Raw genomic sequence first — 20654 nt, forward strand, 5'->3', positions numbered from 1 at the left:
CCAAACCCTGTGAGACTCAGCAAAAGCAATTCTAAGAGGGAGGTTTATAGTGATACAAGCTTACCTCAGGAAATGAGAAAAATCTCAAATAAACAACCTAACCTTACACCTAAAGCAACTATAGAAAGAAGAACAAACAAAGCCCAAAGTTAGTAGAAGGAAAGAAATTATTAAGATCAGAGCAGAAATAAATGAAATAGAAAGGAAGAAAACAATAGCAAAGATCAATGAAATGAAAAGCTTCTTTGAAAAGATAAACAAAATTGATAACCCTTTAGCCAGACTCATCAAGACAAAAAAGGGAGAGGGCCCAAATCAATAAAATTAGAAATGAAAAAAGAGACGTTACAACTGACACCACAGAAATACAAAGGATCATGAGAGACAAGCAACTATATGCTGATAAAATGGACAACCTAGGGGCTTCCCTGGTGGCGCAGTGGTTGAGAGTCCGCCTGCCGATGCAGGGGACGCGGGTTTGTGCTCCGGTCCGGGAGGATCCCACATGCCGCGGAACGGCTGGGCCCGTGAGCCATGGCAGCTGAGCCTGCACGCCCAGAGCCTGTGCTCTGCAACGGGAGAGGCCACAACAGTGAGAGGCCCGAGTACCGAAAAAAAAAGGACAACCTAGAAGAAATGGACAAATTCTTAGAAAGGTACAATCTCCCAAGGCTGAACCAGGAAGAAATAGAGAATATGAACAGATCAATCACAAGTACTGAAATTGAATCTGTGATTTAAAAACTCTCAACAAATAGAAGTCCAGGATCACAGGTGAATTCTACCAAACATTTAGAGAAGAGTTAACACCTATCCTCAAACTACTCCAAATAATTGCAGAGGAAGGAACACTTCTTTTTTTAATTTTTCTATAAATATATAACTATATTTATTTTGAATATTAAATAGTTTTTAAATTAAAAGCAGTTTATTGAATCACACTATGCATCAATATACAGTAAAAATCTTACAATTTAAAAATGTACACAATTTAAACTGAAAGTTCATTAACTATTATATTGCCGTGAACCTCTTACAACTGTGTTAAAGCGCAACAGGGAAACCTTGGAGGTGGGATGGCCCCACGCGTCCTCATTTGCGGCTGGAATGAAGCAGTGGGTACTCACAGCGGGTCGCTGTTACCGTCTATCTACGCCTGTGCCAACTTGAACTTAACCATGTTCCAGCCATTCAAATAACAGGTTGTTGGCGATTCAATACTGTCCACACATCTTTTAAGAATTAATTTACATACTAAAGAGTGTTTTACTTTTTGATAGCCAAAGCTTGGGCCAGCCCCATTACTAAGGAACGTTGTTTTTGAGACTTACACCTGAAGTAACTGTGTACATCCATTCTTATTTTAAGGCTACTTCTCCTAAGGCTAATATTTTGAAGACCCTCGTAACTGAAGCCCGGCATCTCCAGCCTCACACTTGGTTCGCTTCTGGAATTTTCAGATGATGGGCTGAGTAGAGTAAAACCAGGAGCTGCCTCCCTTGCACCTGGGCCCTCAGGACAAACGTACAGAAAGTCATTAACCCCACGAACACCCTGTGGAAAGTGTTAATAAAAGAAGTAGGCTTTGAAAGGGGATTCAGGGCAGCAAGACATAACAAGACCTTTCTTAGATAAACCCATTTTCATAGAAACAATCGCCTGTACACTCAAAAATAGAACAGATACTCTGTTCTCCATTCAGCTGAACTCATTCTATGAGGCCACAATCACCCTGATACCAAAATGAGTAAAAGATACCACACAGAAAAGAAAATTATAGACCAATATCATTGATTAACATAGATGCAAAAATCCTCAACAAAATACTAGCAAACCGAATCCAACAATACATTCAAAGGATCATACACCATGATAAAGTGGGATTTATCCCAGGGGTGCAAGGAATTTTTGATATCTGCAAATCAGTGTGATATACCACATTAACAAATTGAAGAATAAAAATCATATGATCGGGCTTCCCTGGTGGCGCAGTGGTTGAGAGTCTGCCTGCCGATGCAGGGGACACGGGTTCGTGCCCCGGTCAGGGAAGATCCCACGTGCCATGGAGCGGCTGGTCCCGTGAGCCGTGGCCGCTGAGCCTGCGTGTCCGGAGCCTGTGCTCCGCAACGGGAGAGGCCACAGCAGTGAGAGGCCCGCGCACCCCCCCCAAAAAAAAAAATCATATGATCAACAGACACAGAAAAAGCTTTTGATAAAATTCCACATCGATTTATGATAAAAATGCTCCAGAAAGTGGGCATAGGGGGAACCTCAACATAATAAAGGCCTTATATGACAAACCCACAGCTAATAACATCATACTCAACAGTGAAAAGCTGAAAGCATTTCCTCTAAGATCAGGAACAACACAAGGATGCCCACTCTTGCCACTTTTATTTAACATAGTTTTGGAAGTCCTAGCCATGGCAAGCAGAGAAGAAAAAGAAATAAAAGGAATCCAAATTGGAAAGGAAGTAAAACAGTCACTGTTTGCAGATGATATGATACTATACATAGAAAATCCTAAAGACACTACCAGAAAACTATTAGAGCTCATCAATGAATTTGGTAAAGTTGCAGGATACAAAATTAACACACAGAAATCTCTTGCATTCCTATACACTAACAACAAAACCTCAGGAAGAGCAATTAAGGAAACACTCCCATTTACCATCACATCAAAAAGAATAAAATACCTAGGAATAAACCTACCTAAGGAGGCAAAGACTTGTACTCCAAAAACTGTAAGACACTGATGAAAAAAATCAAAGATGATACAAACAGATAGAAAGATATACCATGTTCTTGGATTGGAAGAATCAATATTGTCAAAATGACTATAATACCCAAGGCAATCTACAGATTCAATGCAATCCCTATCAAATTACCATGGCTTTTTTTTGTAGAACTAGAACAAAATAATTTTTTAAAAAATAAATTTATCTATTTATTTTTGGCTGTGTTTTGTCTTTGTTGCGGTGTGCGGGCTTCTCACTGTGGTGGCCTCTCCTGCCGCACAGCATGGGCCCTAGGCGCGCGGACCTCAGCAGTTGTGGCGCACAGGCTTAGCTGCTCCGCGGCATGTGGGATCCCCCTGGACCAGGGCTTGAACCCACGTCCCCTGCACTGGCAGGCGGACCCTCAACCACCGCGCCACCAGGGAAGCCCAGAACAAAAGAATTTTAAAATTTGTATGGAAACACAAAAGACCCAAATAGATAAAGCAATCTTGAGAAAGAAAAACAGAACTGGAGGAATCAGACTCCCTGACTTCAGACTATACTACAAAGCTACAGTAACGGTACTGTTACCAAAACAGAAATAGAGATCAATGGAACAGGATAGAAAGCCCAGAAATAAACCCATGCACCTATGGTCACCTTATCTTTGATAAAGGAGGCAAGAATATACCATGAAGAAAAGACAGTCTCTTCAATAAGTGATGCTGGGAAAACTGGACAGCTACATGTAAAACAATGAAATTAGAACATTCTCTAACATCACACACAAAAATAAAGTCAAAATGGATTAAAGACCTAAATGTAAGACTATAAAACTATAAAACTCTTAGAGAAAAACATAGGCATAAATTGCAGCAATATCTTTTTGGATACATCTCCTAGAGTAACAGAAATAAAGACAAAAATAAACATATGGGACCTAATTAAACTTAAAAGCTTTTGCACAGCAAAGAAAACCATAAACAAAATGAAAAGACAACCTACAGAATGGGAGAAAATATTTGCAATTGATGTGACCGACAAGAGATTAACCTCCAAAATATACAAGTATTTCAATATTAAAAAAACAACCCAGTCAAAAAATGGGCAGAAGATCTAAATTGACATTTCTCCAAAGAAGACATATAGATGGCCAAAAGACACATGAAAAGATGCTCAACTTTGCTAATAATTAGAGAAATGTAAATCAAAACTACAATGTGGTATCACCTCACACTGGTCAGAATGGCCATCATCAACAAGTCTACAAATAATAAATGCTGGAGAAGGTTTTGAGAAAAGGAACTCTCCCACTCTGCTGGTAGGAATATAAACTGGTACAGCCACTATGGAGAATAGTATGGAGGTTCCTCAAAATACTAAAAATAGAGCTACGTGTGATCCTGCAATTCCAATCCTGGGTATATATCTGGAGAAATCCATGATTTGAAATGATACATGCACCCAGTGTTCATTGCAGCACTATTTTCAATAGGCAAGACACTGAAGCAGTGTAAATGTCCATGGACAGATGAAAGGATAAAGAAGATGTTGTATATATATACAATGGAATATTACCCAGCCATAAAAAAGAATGAAATAATGCCATTTGCAGCTACATGGATGAACCCAGAGATTATCACACTAAGTGAAGTAAGCCAGATGGATAAAGACAAATATCATATGATATCATTTATATGTGGAATCTAAAAAATGATACAAATGAACTTATATACAAAATAGAAATAAACCCACAGACACAGAAAACGAACTTATGGTTATCAAAGGGGAAAGTGAGGAGGGATAAATTAAGAGTTTTAGATTAACATATACACACTACTATATATAAAACAGATAACCAACATGGACCTACTGTATAGCACAGGGAGCTATACTCAAATTTTTGTAATAACCTATAACAGAAAAGAATCTGAAAAAGAATAGATATACATGTGTGTATAACTGAATCACTTTGCTGTACACCTGAAACTAACACACGTTGTAAATCAACTATACATCAATTATAAAAAAAACAGCTGCAGGATGTATTGGAACTGGTAATGAAAATAAACAGATCATATCAACAGTCTGTAACCTGCTCTTTGATAAGGAGGGCAAAACAATGGAGTTTATTGATATTATAGACCTGCTGATAAATATTTAACTGCACTGTTTATCTTTGTGTAGCCAGGAGCCACTGCTGTGCCTGGCAGATAGTCAGGGCTCAATAAATATCTGTTGGCTAGATAAATGGGTGTCAGAGGGTTGTGTGGAACTCATCTAATGATCAGTTTTCATATTCTCTGAAATTTTCATTCTCTTTTACTAAAGAACAGCAATTAAATCATCAAGTTTGAGATGAAGTCACTGGTAACATTCTTGAACCTCTTTGCCAGTCCTGTGAGCTCCTTGGAGCAAGGTCATGTATGATTCATCTATGTATTCTCAGGCTTAGCAAGTGCCTGGCACATCTGGGACTTGATTCATATTTGTTGAACTTTTCTTTTTTTGTTTTACCCCACTGTTTTCACTCCCCATTTGCCTAAACCGATCCCCTCAGTCTTTCATTTTCAGGAGAGACATTCACCTCTTCTTTGCTGACTGTCAAGGTAATCCAGCAGGAGCTGATGGGTGCTTTCATTTTCTACTGTCTTCACCCCTTACTCTCCTTGACTCTCTTCTTCTCTGTCACTCTGTTCCCTAGTTTCAGGGGAATAGGTGTCTTTCTTCTTTTTATCATTTTGATGCTCTCAGTTGAACTGATGCTTCTCTCCCCTGAGACTGGACACTGTAGTTCAGTGAAAGAAGAAAGGGGTGCTGGAGACCTTGTTTTATTATTGGATGTGTGACCTTGTATGGGTTACTTAATTTTTCTGGGAGTCAGTTTCTTTCTGTCAAATAAGAATGATAATAATAATAAACCTGTGCTAATATTTCAAAGGATCAATTGAGACAATGCATATTAAAGCATTTTATAAACTCTGGACTACTCTTACAATTATTTGTAAATACTTTAAAGAGACATGTTTTTACTCTACAAATTTTTTAATTATGTAAAACTTAGAGTTTATCAGTAGAGATAAGTTTCCTTCTAAATTTGTCTCGCTGATATAAAATTTTGTCACTGGAAAATTTGAAGTACAGACAGTCACATCATTGGCCAAGAAGCCATTCATTTGAGGGGAGCTCACTAACCAGGGCTGTTTATATGAGGATGTTTCAGAGGCCAAAAATCAGACATGAATCATCCATCTCACTGAACCCACGAGAAACAGAGCTTATAAAATTAAAAACCCACATGTAGACAGTGGTTAAAATAGCCAAAGCTGTGCACAGTGTCCTTAAATTAAGTGTTTATACCCATCTGAGGAGCCTACAGAGATCCATATTTATAAGCCGTAACCTGTGAAGATGTAAAGAACCTCGTCCTTAGTCAGAAGGAGGGTGTTCAGAAGAAATGGCAGTGAATCAGCAATCTTAATACACCTTCTGCCTCTTTGTCTGAATTTGTAGTACATAACAGAGAATCAGTCTAAGTAAATACAATGCCTGTGTTGACTTTCAGTGATGCAACCTTATAGCCAGAAAAGAAAGATCCCCAGGGAGACTGAAGGAGGAAGACCTCCTCTTTAGCTGTGCAAGCTTTCCTCAAGCCCACGGAACCCTGGGAAATGCTAGGTTCCAATGGTGCCATCTAATAGCAGAGGTTACTGATTTTATTGTCCCTCCTTCCCAAAGTGCTTTGCATTTCTTTTTCTTCATTGGCTCCTTTTCATGTTTTCAAATGTGCCCAGGTATTTCTCATCTTGAAAAAAATCCTCATTTGACCCTGCTGCCTCTTCCAGCTATTATCTTAACTCTTTGTTATTAACAAGATTCTCCAAATGAATGACCTATATCTACCATTACCCTTTGCTCCACACCATTTGCCTTTTCACTCCTCGGGATCTGGGTTCATTCCTTACTATGCCACTAAAACTACATCTCTTCATCATCCTGGCCAGTCAGTCCTGTTCTTCAGTCCTCAGTCTGGTGACCTCAGCAGCATTGTCCACTATTGATCACTTATAGAAAAGATAATTCTCTTTTCCCTGGTTTATCTGGGGCTCCATTATAGGGATTCTGCCTCTGAAGTCAAGTAGACCTAGGTTAAAAATTCTAGCTGGGAAAAAGAACAGTGTGGATTAAATGAGCAGATGTCTATTAAATGCTTAGCAGAACACACAGCACATTGTAAATGATCATTGTTATTATAATTATTAGAGTTTATTTTCAAATCTTTCAGTGCCTCCTCCATGTGGGAGATTCTATAACCTATGAAGCCTCCGACTGTGATCTCTCCCCGAGCACTGGCTTATTTCTATAAAACCCCACTAGAATTGTCATCACCTTAAATTCGACACATCTAAAATTGAGTTTTTCTTCATTTGTCCCATAAGTCTTTTGGATTTTCCTATCTATGTGGGCCATGCTGCTTCCTTTTCCATTGTTCTCACCAAATCAGTGTCCGAGTCCTGCTGGTGACTCCTTCAGGATGCCTCTTACATTCGCCCTTCTCTTCAATCCCTGCTTGCATGACTCTTAACCATATTTCTTTCCATTCGAATCTAGTATACATAACGTCTTTCAAATGTGACAATTAGTGATTGACAGATGTTTTTAAATAAAGAATCCTATTTTGAGAATAAAACAGAATGTGGAGAAGCCTAGCAAACATTTTTGGGAAACCTGGATAGTCTAGAACCTCCTCCTTCTTTACCCTGAAGGTTGGGTAAAGATTGTGGCTCTTTACCCAACCCACAGGCCAAGGGCCCAGGAGAACAGGAGCCGCCCCAAAGTGCTTTTCCTACTCACTCCAAATGCATTCCAGTCAAAGAGCATTCATTCATTCAAGTCAAAATTCAGAGTTCTCTTCATAGTTCCATTACACAGTCAGAGGTTATCTATGTGAGTGATAAGATAGACTCAGCATCATGAGTCAGCAGACCTGGGTTGCAGTGGAGGGTCTGCTGGGCTGAGAGACCTGGGCCTAGCTTTCTTATCTCCAAAATGAAGGATTAGGACATGATCAACCTTTATGCTTATTCCATATGTAAAATGCTATTATTCTTCTAAGGTCTATAGCTGATTGTGATATTCTTGATTTTATCGTTAAATTATATCATGTAAAATCGAGAATAATCAGAGAGATGCAAATATCATTTGGGTATGACTGGAGTTCCAGTCACCTCGAGGAAATCTGGGATAACTTTAATATTTTGTCATCTATTATAAAGAGAAATCTATATGAATTAAATATATACATATATTTATATATATATGAAAGTAATATATACTTATGACTTTCAACTTATTATAGCTGAAGTTTATTTCTCTTCAAACAGAACATTTGAATGTACCAATGTACATTTATACACTGCAACAATCTCACAGTGACTTTAAAACACACTGCATTCCATCTTGCTTTGGAAACAAACTGTGTGGTTATTACATCCACAGCCTGAAATGTCTCATCAACAGGTTATTGTTGGTGATGGGGAATTCCAGGCTGGCAGGTGGGAGAGAACAGACTGGGAACTCTTTCATCTTGGCCCCCAGGTTGCCATGATGGCTGTGGCTTGAAAGAATTCTTTGTTCTTTGTCCAGGCTTAGCAAGCACTTGGGGACTTTTGGTGACAGCTGGTAGGAGATCAGAGCCATGGGATTCTAGCTCTGGACAGCACCTTAGGAGGTGGTTAGGCAGGGAGGTTAGGAGCATGGGCTCTAGCAGAGGACAGTGTGGGTGTGGGTGTGAGCTTGAACCAGTTATCTTTTCTATGTCTAATAAAAAAGGAATAATAATCCATACCTTACAGGGGTGTTGTAAGGAGTTGATAACAAAGAGCTTAGCACAGTAAGTACTGGACACACTGAAGTCGCTATGAATATCAGACAACACCTCATTTTAAAGAGGAGAAATAGAGGTTCCAAGTCCCACGTTGGGTCAGTGGCAATTCCAGTGTTGAAAGGGTACCACTGCTGGCTCCTTCTAGCTCCTCCTAGACCTTTGGTATTACCTGCCCTACCGCAATAGCTCATCAGATCAGAAATGGGAGAAGATGACAAGGTGATGGCTGAGCAGATACAAGTTCGCTTTCTTTAATCCCTTCCCTAACCACTCCTTTCTAAATGTCCCTTATATCTATGCCTCCCTTTCTATTCTGTTACCACCCTCAGTATTTACAGTCAAGATTTAGTCAAAGGATGTATTATCTTCACTTAGTCATGGCAATTTTTGAATGCTCACAGTTTGATAAACAGAAGGTTAAAAAAATTTTCTTTTGCTTTTTTAAGAAAACAATTATAATTGCATGAAAGGGCATAATACCTTTGACTGCACTGTCTCCTTTGCCTCTATCACAAACATTGATATTACCAAAAGAGTAAGCTGTGTGCTGCACTGGGGCACAAGTGCTACATGCACTTGTATGGGCAGCAGAGTCTGACAAGGTTATCCCTCAGATGAAGCTGATGTCATCTTGCACGGTGTCCAGGATTCCTGCTCTGTGCCTTGCCTATCACTCCTGGGTCAACGTTTACTGATTCCCCTTTGGTTTACTTTTTGGTTATAAACAATAAAAATAAAGTAAATAATCAATAAGTCTTAATAAAAAAGATAATAATTAAAAATACCTCAGGTTGTTTCTAATCCCTAATCTGTTGTACATGTTTTTTGATTTCCACTCCTAAATATAGTAACTGCCTTTTACTGAATGCTTACTGCGTGTCTGGCACATTAGTTGCCCAGTGTCACCTGATCAGAAAGAAGCATGGCCAGATTTAAACCAACTTAGCCTAAGTCTAAGGCCTGAGTTCCTGGGCTTTCCTCTCATTTGCCTTTGAAAATCCGATGCCCATTCATTATTGAAGCTGTTCCTAATTTTTAAAAATCAGAAACAATCCAGATGTTCATTAATTTGGGATTGGTTAAATAAGTTAGGACAGATCTGTATATTAGGATAATATATACATACATAAAATAAAGATGAAAATTAAAATTCATTGACATGGAAACATGAGAGATAATTGAGTGAAAAAATGTACAAATCAGCACATCCAGCACATTACAAAATCCCACTTTTGTGGACATCCCTGTCTCCCTCCCATATTTACAATAAATCTCTACCCAGAGAAAAAGTCTGGATGGACATCCAATAACATATTTAACAATGTGATTACTCTGTGTTATGAGCTGAATGTTTGTGTCTTCCCGTAATTCATCCCAACCCCCAATGTGATGGTGTGATGGTATTTGGATGGGACCAGTGGGAGGTAATTAGGGTTTGATGAAGTCATGAGGGTGGGGCTGATGGGATTAGTGCTCTTATAAAAAGAGACACCAGGACGTTTTCTCTCTGTCTAAATGTGCACATGAGCACACAGATGGCAGTGCTTTTTGAATGTCCCTCTCCCTCATCTAACCCTGAAGTGTACAAAAGCAAGGGGACTATTGATCCATCTTTATAGCTTCAGTCCCTACAACAGTTTTTAACACTCTGTATGAGCTCAACGACCACTTTTCCAATGAAGAAAAAAGAATAAAAAATAATGTCACACATGCATAGGCCTGAGCCACCTCTGCTTATTCTGATGTGGTTGAATTCAGTCCCCAGTAAGGGGAGGAGTGGAGGTGAGAGTTGGGATGTTTCTCTTGCTGTCCAAGGAGAGAAGTAATTATGCTCCCTGAGAAGCCACAGAACGAGGAAACAAGGAACAATTTAATTTAAACTCATGAGATTTCCAACACATCTTCATGTTTAACCTTGGTCATTATCTGCTTCTAGTAAGGGGGCTTCCAGCTTGGCCTCACCCACGACTTCCCTCAGCCACAGGAAGCCCAGCAACAGCCTCAGCATCATTCAAACACAAGAGTTGAAACAGGTGTCTTTTTACTAATTTGTTTTACCATTGATAGAAAATAATAAAACTATTCAAAACACTGACACTCTGTCTAGGTGCTATCACCACACTAACTATTCACAGCAAAATGACATCAAGCAGACTGTTGTCTTCTCTACTTCAAGCCAGTTAGGCCTAATAGTTACCATTGGTATTACCCAACCATACTTAGCACCCTTCACATCTGCACACGTGTATTTTTAAATTCCATGTTATTTATATGCTCTGGGTCTATTATTTGTAACTTAATGAAAGAGACACCTGAAAAATAGGCAGCTTATTTAGAGCTTTACCCTTTACTTCAACCTCACTTATTATCAGAAGCCTAGAGCTCACAGGTAGGCCTTCCCTTACAGGCTTTTACTCCAAAGCCTTAATTATCAAACTGCTAACACACTGTACACCAATGCCTGAGCCCTATTATTTACTCTTGTTGCTACTTCCCTAGCAGCTGCCTATAGTGTTCAAATTATTTTCTTCACCTGTCTAGCACAACCTCATTTTTCAACACTAATTCTAATGAATGAAAATAATCCTCTCCTAATCGATTCTATTAAACACCTTTCAATCAGAAGCATTTTCACTAGATTTTTTACTTCCAACAAGATTACCCCAACAACTATGCCCTACGACCTAAAATGAGCAGCTCTCCCTGTAGCTGTTTCAGGTTTTATTCTAGCACTTGAACTTAACTTTGTAACACAAAACCTAAAATTTAATTCCCCTTTGCACCTGTATAAATTTTCCAACCTCTTCAGGGTTTTTCCGATTATTACTCACTGTCTGTCACCATTCATCAACATTTCAGCAAGCCAAAAAGTTAGCATCATTAATATTACATTTAATTTTGATAGAAAACTTTATTCCAGAAACTACTTCTTATCTTCAGATAAAAACTTCCACATTGGGACTTCCCTGGTGGTGCAGTGGTTAAGACTCCGTGCTCCCAATGCAGGGGTCTGGATTCGATTCCTGGTCAGGGAATTAGATCCTGTATGCAGGCCGCAGCTAAGAGCTTGCATGCCACAACAAGGAGCTGGCAAGCTTCAACTAAGGAGCCCACCTGCCGTAACTGAGACCCGGCACAACCAAATAAATAAATATTAAAAAAAAAATTTCTACATCAATTTCAAACCAAAAATGTTTAATTTTCCTCTTTTTCCTTATTACACTAATGTTAAACTTACTTTTTTTAAAAAATTATTTATTTATTTATTTATTTATGGCTGTGTTGGGTCTTCGTTTCTGTGCTAGGGCTTTCTCTAGTTGTGGCAAGTGGGGGCCACTCTTAATTGCGGTGCATGGGCCTCTCACTATCGCGGTCTCTCTTGTTGTGGAGTACAGGCTCCAGACACACAGACTCAGTAATTGTGGCTCACGGGCCCAGTTGCTCCGTGGCATGTGGGATCTTCCCAGACCAGGGCTCGAACCCGTGTCCCCTGCATTGGCAGGCAGATTCTCAACCACTGCGCCACCAGGGAAGCCCCATACTTATTTTCTTTTGATGAATAATCTCCATAACAATAAAAATACTAAAAAATAAAGATCAACCACCTACCACCACTAATCATAGCTGTATCTGATACTATAGCTACTCCTATAGCTCCTATAGTATCTTCACTAAAAACCCAGGATCTCTAGTGTCGTAAATTACTCAATCTCCTATGCTATTAAAGTTAAATACCAATGCTATCTCATCATTCTTTACAACTCACAGAACTACTGAAACTTCTATTAGTAAGCCCAAAAGAAACATTCCTAAAACAACAGTAATAGAAACTCAAACCTCAGGGTATTCTTGAGTAACTAAAGCTGTAACTAAACACCCACCAATATTGCCTCCTTCTCTGTGCTTTCTGACAGCTGATAGTTGAAAAGTCAGGAGGCCTTGAGAAAGAAGCGTTTAGGAAGAATACTAACTTTAGAACCATCCACCCATCTATCTATCCACCTGACTATCCATCCATCCATCCATGAATCCATCCATTCTTGCAACAACCTCTCTGTCCATCTTTCCATCTATCCAACCCCCATTAACAAATATTTATTGAGAATATACTATGTGCTCTCACTAGGGATACAGTGGTGAGCAAAACAGACATCAGATAAATCTGGGCTGGTGTCATAACTCAGCCACTTAATACAACTGTGTTACTTTGTGAAGTTACATGTTCTCCTGAGCTTCTGTCTTCATCTGTAAATTTGGGATTCTAACTCTGCTTCACAGTGAAAAAGGTTAGAAGAAACACTGTACTCATACCAAAAACAGTACAGTGGCAAGAGCACAGTAGGTGCTCTTTGGGTTTTGGCAGTTCCATATCTCCCCAAAGACTCCTGCCTCCCATCCAGATGCCACACAGGACAGCACTTCTGCATGATTGCCACCCATGGCAGCAACAAGGTCCTCTAGAGTGACGTGTGTCTGGATACGGAGCTGAGTTCTGATAAGAGTTGGTGGCATGTCTTAATGCTTACCGGTCCCTGAAGAACAGGAGCTCCTTTCCCAGCATTGTCACAGCATCAAAGGCTGAGCTGGAGTCACAGAGGTCGGGGATAGAAGGATTATGAGGGGGGCTGTGGGGCACAGCGGGCTTCCCTGGGAATGTCTTCCGAGGTCCTAGGATTCAAAGCAACTTGGTCAAAATGGTACCAGGAATGTAGAGTCTGTTCACTTCTGCTCCAGGGACCTGCTTTCACTGTATATGACAAGGTAATAAAGAGCATGGCTGTCGATGACAGGCAGACCTGGGTTTGAATCCCGGCTTCATTAGTTGCTGACTTGTGTGATACAGGTGAACCTCTCTAAGCCTCCGTTTCCTCATAGTAAAATGGGGCAATAATGGTACCTACCTCAGAAGGTTTTTGTGAGAATTAAATAATGCCTAAAAAGCACTTAGTGGAGTGCTGGGCATATAATAAAAGTTCCAAAAATGGTAACTATTAATTTCATTACTATGCATAATTTCTTTGATAGCTATGGGTGTTTCAAATTAGGAATCTATTTTGAAAATTGCCTCTGATTTTTTTTCTTTTTGATAATTAAGTACTCTTGTTCTCAATAAGATTATAACTTTCTTGTGTGTTTTCTTATTGTTTTCAAACAACTTCTGGGTGTCCTTCCCTGTGCACAAGCCTTTTCTTAGGCACCCAGAAGAGACTGAGCAAATTCTTGGGGCACTGAAGTACCTTGGAAGTGTTTGTCATTTAAAGTTATCTTCTGGTGGACCCTCTTGGAATGTAGGACCCGCCCTTTGGGAGAGGTGCTGGTGAGTTTTCATCCCCCATTCTGTTCCTGAGGACTGTCTGCCAGCTACAGAAGAGTGAGCTGGGGCTGCCTGAGCCACTGCCCCTCGCAGATCTCTGTGCTTGATGGAGTCTTGTTGTGACCAGAGCTGAGGATCAGGGAAGGAGTGAGGCATAGGGAAGGGTCCACTAAGAGTGAGAGATGGGTGAGATCAGGGTGGAGAAGGGTCAGCAATGGGGCGAAGATCTGAGCTGGGGTGCAGCTTTGGGAAAAGATCAGAAACTGGAAATTGGTCAGATCAGAAGTGTGCTGCCAGGCACTCTACCAAAGATCAGGGTGCTCAGGTGGTCAGGGGTGGCTGATGTGTGTGCTTCTTGGCAATATAAAACCATGTTTCTGCATTTTGTTCACCTGTGTAAAAATGGCCATATCAAAATATATGCTGCAGCTCCTGGCCGAGTAAGAGTGGCCATCAGATGGTGGTGACTCTCTAGTGCACAAGGACCCATAAAGGGCAGGCATGGATTTGGAGTGGGTTCTTCTTGGTGGCCACAGGAAGTGTTTCACATTGAAGTCCTAGGGCCAAATGTGTTATATGGAGAGATTCACAGTATTTTTTCTTCCTGTCAATCAAGGCCGGAGCAGGACTGCCATATACCCCTCTCTGAAGGGATACAGCTGGCCGAACACGTTTGGGGATGAAATTTGTCTTTTATGCCTCAGGTAAAATCTGACTGCCCATTTCTGTGTGCCCATTTCTGACTGCCCAAATCTGTGTGCCCATTTCTAAGCAGCAGATGGGTTGGCTGGCATGCAGGAAACATGGGCGAGCTGGACTCTACAGACCCTTTTCTAGGCTGAGAGGAAAAGGAGGAACTCCTATAACTAAAGCCTGAATAACCAGGCTCTGAGGCTTAAGGAAAAGTCAGTTTCCTAGATTCTTCAGCTTTTATCCATCAAACACAAAAAAATGTCAAGGTCTAATGACGTTTCAAGATTTCATCTCATGGATTAACAGATTTTTCTTTCTGTTAAGCAAAATTGGATATAGAGTTCCTAATAATCCTTTATTACCTTTGAAAGAATGTTAACGCTTGAGATCATTTTGAATATTTTGGGATAGTTACCGTCTTTGAGCCTCAGCTTTCTCAACTATCGAATAAGGAAAACATTTCACACCCCACAGGCTGATCCTGAGGATGGTAGGGAGATGACTCATATGAGCATGATTTACAAACTGAAAATTGCCTATATGACTGAATGGTACAGTTATTACCATTATCATTGCTATTTTTAGGAAGATAAGGTCACTTATCTGCAAATGGATAAGCGTGATATATATGAACTATAAAAAATATCCATCCTCTCCCAATGTCTGACTCCTGATCGACACTCAAAATACACACAAATGATTGTATTTTCTATGGCCATCAAGGGACCAATATGCTCCGGAGGAAAGATGTAAAATTTAATTGTACATCTTACAAAAGAAAGCAATACTCATATCTGGTAAATAAGCTCTTCATAAGAGGGCATAGCTGGGGCTGTAGTTTCTAGCTTAATCTTCACTTATGTAGGTAACTTCTGACAAAGTATACTTTCTTTAAGTTGGAGACCAAATGCCTGTCACTTTCAGGGTTTGTGGTCAAAAAAAGCGTAGTGATTGTACCGTACAGTGCCTGGATCCCTTTCACATCATCCTTGGGAAGGTGGAATCCATAGGGATGCTGATACTTATAAGTTGGGTACATCAGTGCTGATGGGTCTGTGGAATGGGCCAGGCCCAGTGCGTGGCCAAATTCATGAGCAGCAACGGTGAATAAATTGAAACCTAGACAATATGAGAGAGAAAAAGACAGCATCAGCACAAGGTTTTATTTTCAACATTTCCTGTCTTCACAGGAGAATTTATGCCCAAATCACAGTTTATTCATTTTCTTTTCATAACTGGGTTATTCAAAGGTTGGTAGGTTGTCCTGGCACTTAACTTTGCTGACTTTAGTCCAGTTTTCCCCACCCTGACTAGGAAGGGCTTGGGGGTGGGAGAAGATGGAAATGTAAATCAGTTCATTTTGTTCATTGTCAATGGTGCTCAGTAGATTGATAAAGAAGGGCCTTAGATCTAACAGTGGCAATAATACCTAGATTTAGGCCACAGATGCCTTACTAGTTCCCTGCCTACTCCCTTTTATCCACACAAGTTTCACACTGAAGATTTCCACATGACATGCATGATGTTCTAGAACTTTTATACCCATCCCCATCGTACTTCTCAGGAAAGTACTGACTCCCCTCAGGTCATTTCTGAATATAGCCTATTTCCAAGTACAAGTAAGAATCAAAAAATATTATGTAGTTGAAGAAAAATTGAGCTGTGTGTGGAGTAGGGGATTGCTGCTTCTTGAGATTATACACTATCAACCAGAGATCAGAAAAGTCTACAGCACATTTGAGGGTGGATCTTTTTCCCTTACGGTGTTCCCTTTTGGATTTTTGGCTTACTTGTTTTTCCTAGCCAGCCCCCCTAGTTAAAGGGTGGCTTGGGACGTTGAACCTCAAGGTTTCATGATGGAGGCCCAGAAGAAGGTACAATATTTTCCAGGTTATGGTGAATTGTGCATATATACCATTCATTCCCATAGTCCACTTCTCAGCATTGTCGAAATGTGTATCTCCTCCCAGGCCTCCTCCAGGTGCAAATGCATGGGCTAGGGTCCCCCGAGGCCCATCGAATGGATAGGAATCCCCGTGATCTAAACAAGTGGGGAGAAACACCAACAGGATTTAGTCTTTCTAGCAATTTTTGACGGGTACCTAATATCACAGTGAACAGAAAACTTTTTCAATAGCATTGACACTTCTCATACAAATAGGTTTACTTTTCAATATTCATTTTTTTATAAGAAGAAGCTCACATGCCAATGAGTAACCTATCCATTAAAAAAATAAAAGGGTTATTTTGTATTTTAAAGATAGTAAGCATTAAAAATAAAAAATGTTCTTTTGATATTGTATTTGTTGCAATGTCTATTAATTGGCACAAGGCATACTGTAGACTATGACCATGCCACAGATTACAAAAGGAGAAAGAGCAGATGGTCATTCAATCGCAACCTCGTCCACTGACTGGAATGTGAACACGTTGGCAGAGTGCTTTCAATGTATGATTCGGGGTTAGGTGGGGAGGGATAAATTAGGAGTTTGGGATTAAATATACACACTACTATATATAAAATATAACCAACAAGGACCTACTGTATAGCACAGGGAACTATACTCAATATTTTGTAATAACCTATAAGGGAAAAGAATCTGAAAAAGAATGTGTATATATATATATATATATATATATATATATATATATATATATACACACACACACACACACACACATATATATAACTGAATCACTTTGTTGTACACCTAAAACTAACACAACATTGTAAATCAACTATACTTCAATAAAAAATAAAATTAATAAGAAAAACAAAAAACCAAACAAAAATATGATTTGACTAAGACAATTATAGAAAATTGAACAAGTGTGTGCTTTCTGTTTCTAGAGCACAATATAATTTAAGGAAGCATCAAAAAAAGAAGAAAATTCTCTGTAATTTTGATATACTTTCATGCATAAAACTCATGAAAGCAATAAAGGTGTTTATAAAATTACAACTTTCAAAGCTTAATATGCTTTTGTATTATTATCTACATTTAATTAAAAGTTCATTACAAATATAATAGAAAAGGAGGAAGAATAAAACGAGAGATATTATAGAAACTACATTTCACAGTTTTTCAGGATTTTCGTGAGGATACCTTGTTTTATTAAAAACCAACAAAACAAATTCTGGTGTGCCATTTCCCAGGTTTCAGTGCAATGTTGTTTAATCAGATTACATGCCCTGAAGGCCTGGTTAAATGGCAGCACAGTCCCTAGTTAACTCTGTTTTAGGGAACAGAGCACAAGCTTGGAAGATCAAGAGACAGCCAGATGTTAACTCCATCACCTCCAGAGCTGCCCTGAGCCCACTGCCCTGCTAGTTCACTGGGGGGTGGCCTTGGTCCTCTGGGAGAACAGGATCTGCCATGGACCAGGCCACACCCAGGGCCACCTCTCAAGGGGTCACACTCAGGACTTACTTGATCTTCTCTCTCCCAGCTTCTAAGCATGTATTTCCCCAGTGACATCAGATTAAAATTAAGATAAGGACTTGAAATAGGACACTTAGAAATGTTATCTGTGAAGGGGAAGAGGCAGTGATACTCACCTTGACTCTGAGGAAACTGAGAGGGGAAAGGAATTACATGGCCTTTCCATCATCTACTACTAGACATGCTTCTCTGAAAAGGGCTCCACTCCTCGCTGCGGGGAGTTGGGGGATGGAGAAGTGGGCAGGTTGGAGGCAGGCCTGGCATCTCCAAAAGATGGTATGCAAGTGTGGACAAGACGGCAATGCCAGTCACTCTCCTAAACATTGCTGCACGGGAAAGCTGCCAGGGCTCCTGTGAAATTAATCCTCAGTGAGGATTCAAGGTGGGACATCCTTGGCTAATATGGGAGGGGGTATATGGCGATGGGTATCATCATGGGAATAGAATGAGGTCAGATGACCTTCTAGCCAATGGGAAAGTTAAATCTGACAGCATTTGTCCCTGATGGGGCAATACCACTATGAAAGCTGATTATGCTGAGTCCATTCTGCAGCTCAGTCTAATGATGACAAGAAATGCTGAGAACTCCTCTGGTTTTATATTCTGGCCAGACGAAGATTGTGACTTTGCCATGACCTTGTCCTCTGCCCTTCACAACTGTGTGAAGGAGGATTGTGCTGATCACATGGATTAAATACTGTAGAAGGAAAAGTGTTGAAACATTTCTCCTCTGATTAGTAGACAAAATCTAAGAAGCACCAAAGTACCTCCAGTTTCAAAAGATATCATAATATCTGCTTCTCCTGAGTTTATTCTGACAAAGCTCAGAGGGACGGCGCTACTCCAGGCCTGCAGGGCCATCTCCACTGCTTTGTCCACTTCTGCAGAAGTCATGGAAGGTGTGTATTTGGATATTCTGTGAAAACAGAAGGAACATGTTTTGCTTTCAGTAAGTGCTCCTAAGTGAAGAAAGCAAGAATTACATCAAGGTTGTATTAAAAATAAAAATATTGAACATAAATCTACAACTTAGATTTTTTTCTCCAAAATAATAATTCTTATTTTGCTTTCATATTTGTTAAATTACTGAAACATGTTAAACAGTAAGAAAAATGAAGGGGAGAAATGAAAGAGTTGAGATAATCTGGTGCTGAAACAGTTTGGCTTTCATTGTTATTATATATCACTAACTTTAAAGAATAATACCTTGTGTAACTTTAAGAGTAGCCGGAAGTCCATTTTCCCTAAAGTGGTTTTAACTGAGAAGGGACCTCTTTCCCCAAAAGGTACTGAAAATTTTCAATTGTAAAAAATAAAAACACAGAGTTTTGAGGGTTTTCAAATTCTTGTTCAGAGACCATCAGGATTTCCCCAGGGCCATGGGGGAATGTTTTTTCTTAAAATAATATGTATCTTAAAGGGGAAGTGCTAGCTCCTCACAATGATGCTCACTTGAACTGAAAAAGGCTTGAGTCTTTCATTAAATCCTGGCCTGTCCATGACATTAGAAGGCAGAAAAGTACAGAGCATTTTGGACAAACAGTGGGCAGAGACAGCTGGTGTTTTTCTAGGACATGCCATGCTGGAGGCCAGGGGCTGGGGGCTCTTGGCAGCATGTAAAAGAAGGGCGAGAGAAAGGAACTGCCATCCAGAACCTTGGGCTCAGACGGAATCATGGGTGCAGAGTTAGAAGTGAATTCTGTGAGAGTCAATCTTGAGAGCAGACACCTAGCCAACTTTCTCTTTCTGCAGCTCCTAGTCCAGGCCCTTGCACATAGTAGGCACTTAGCAAACACTTGCTAAGTGGATGAACTAATGAATAAAAGCTAGTGTTTTTTAGGGCCTACTCAGTAGTTCTCAAAGTTTAGGACTTGTGATAACTACTTAGGAAACTTGTTAAACACACATGTATGATCCAGAAATCTGCATTTAACAAGTAGTCTAGGTTATTCTGTTGCAGGTGGTGCATTCTCAGCCAGAAACCAACAGTGGTTATCCTGGGGGTCCAAAAGGAAGGGACCATGTCCCACAGAGAGGATGGGAAATAGCTAAACCTCAGTAATGGGAAATAGCTAAACCTCAGTAATGGAGAGAGAAGGATCAAGGAGATCTCTAACTCCAGGGACTGGGGGAGGGAGGTAGAGTGTCTGGGGGGAAACCAGAAGAACCCTTGAAGAGACCATTTAGTGTTTTCAGAATATGCCACGCCCACTGCATAATATGAAACTGTGATTTATCATGGCTCTGTGTAGTTGGTATCTCGAAATTCGCTCACATTATAGACAAGCTATCCATTCCCACAGAGCTGCCTGTGTGTTGGGCTGGAGAAGACAGAGATGGAGAAGGGACGACACCAGAAAGGAAGAGCACATGGACAGAGGTCCTGACCCAGGGTCTGGAGACCGACACAGCAGCAGGGATGACAGCTAATGTTCTGTGAATACACACTACGTGCTGGACCTTGTTCTAGGCACTTTTAAATGTGCCTAGAACACATTTAACGCTCACAGTAACCTTCACAGTTTATAGTAACACTCTACGTTTTATGACTGGTCAGGACTTGAGCCCAGTTCTTTAGACTCCAAAGCCTGTGCACA

The 20654-nt window shown here is 40.1% G+C and overlaps 1 protein-coding gene across 1 annotated transcript in view; it reads right to left on the reverse strand.

Annotated features, from left to right (window-relative positions):
• The window catches only part of MMP20 (matrix metallopeptidase 20), a 50474-nt gene that overhangs the window by 21198 nt on the left and 8622 nt on the right, over positions 1-20654 (reverse strand). Inside the window, exons 3-6 of the mRNA XM_067750845.1 lie at positions 18825-18973; positions 16530-16655; positions 15572-15733; positions 13134-13275 (exon numbers count right to left, since the gene is read on the reverse strand). Coding sequence (XP_067606946.1) covers positions 13134-13275; positions 15572-15733; positions 16530-16655; positions 18825-18973 — 579 coding nt within the window. The remainder of the gene's footprint in view (positions 1-13133; positions 13276-15571; positions 15734-16529; positions 16656-18824; positions 18974-20654) is intronic.

This window comes from Pseudorca crassidens, chromosome 9 (assembly GCF_039906515.1).
Source record: "Pseudorca crassidens isolate mPseCra1 chromosome 9, mPseCra1.hap1, whole genome shotgun sequence".
Lineage (NCBI taxonomy): Eukaryota > Metazoa > Chordata > Mammalia > Artiodactyla > Delphinidae > Pseudorca > Pseudorca crassidens.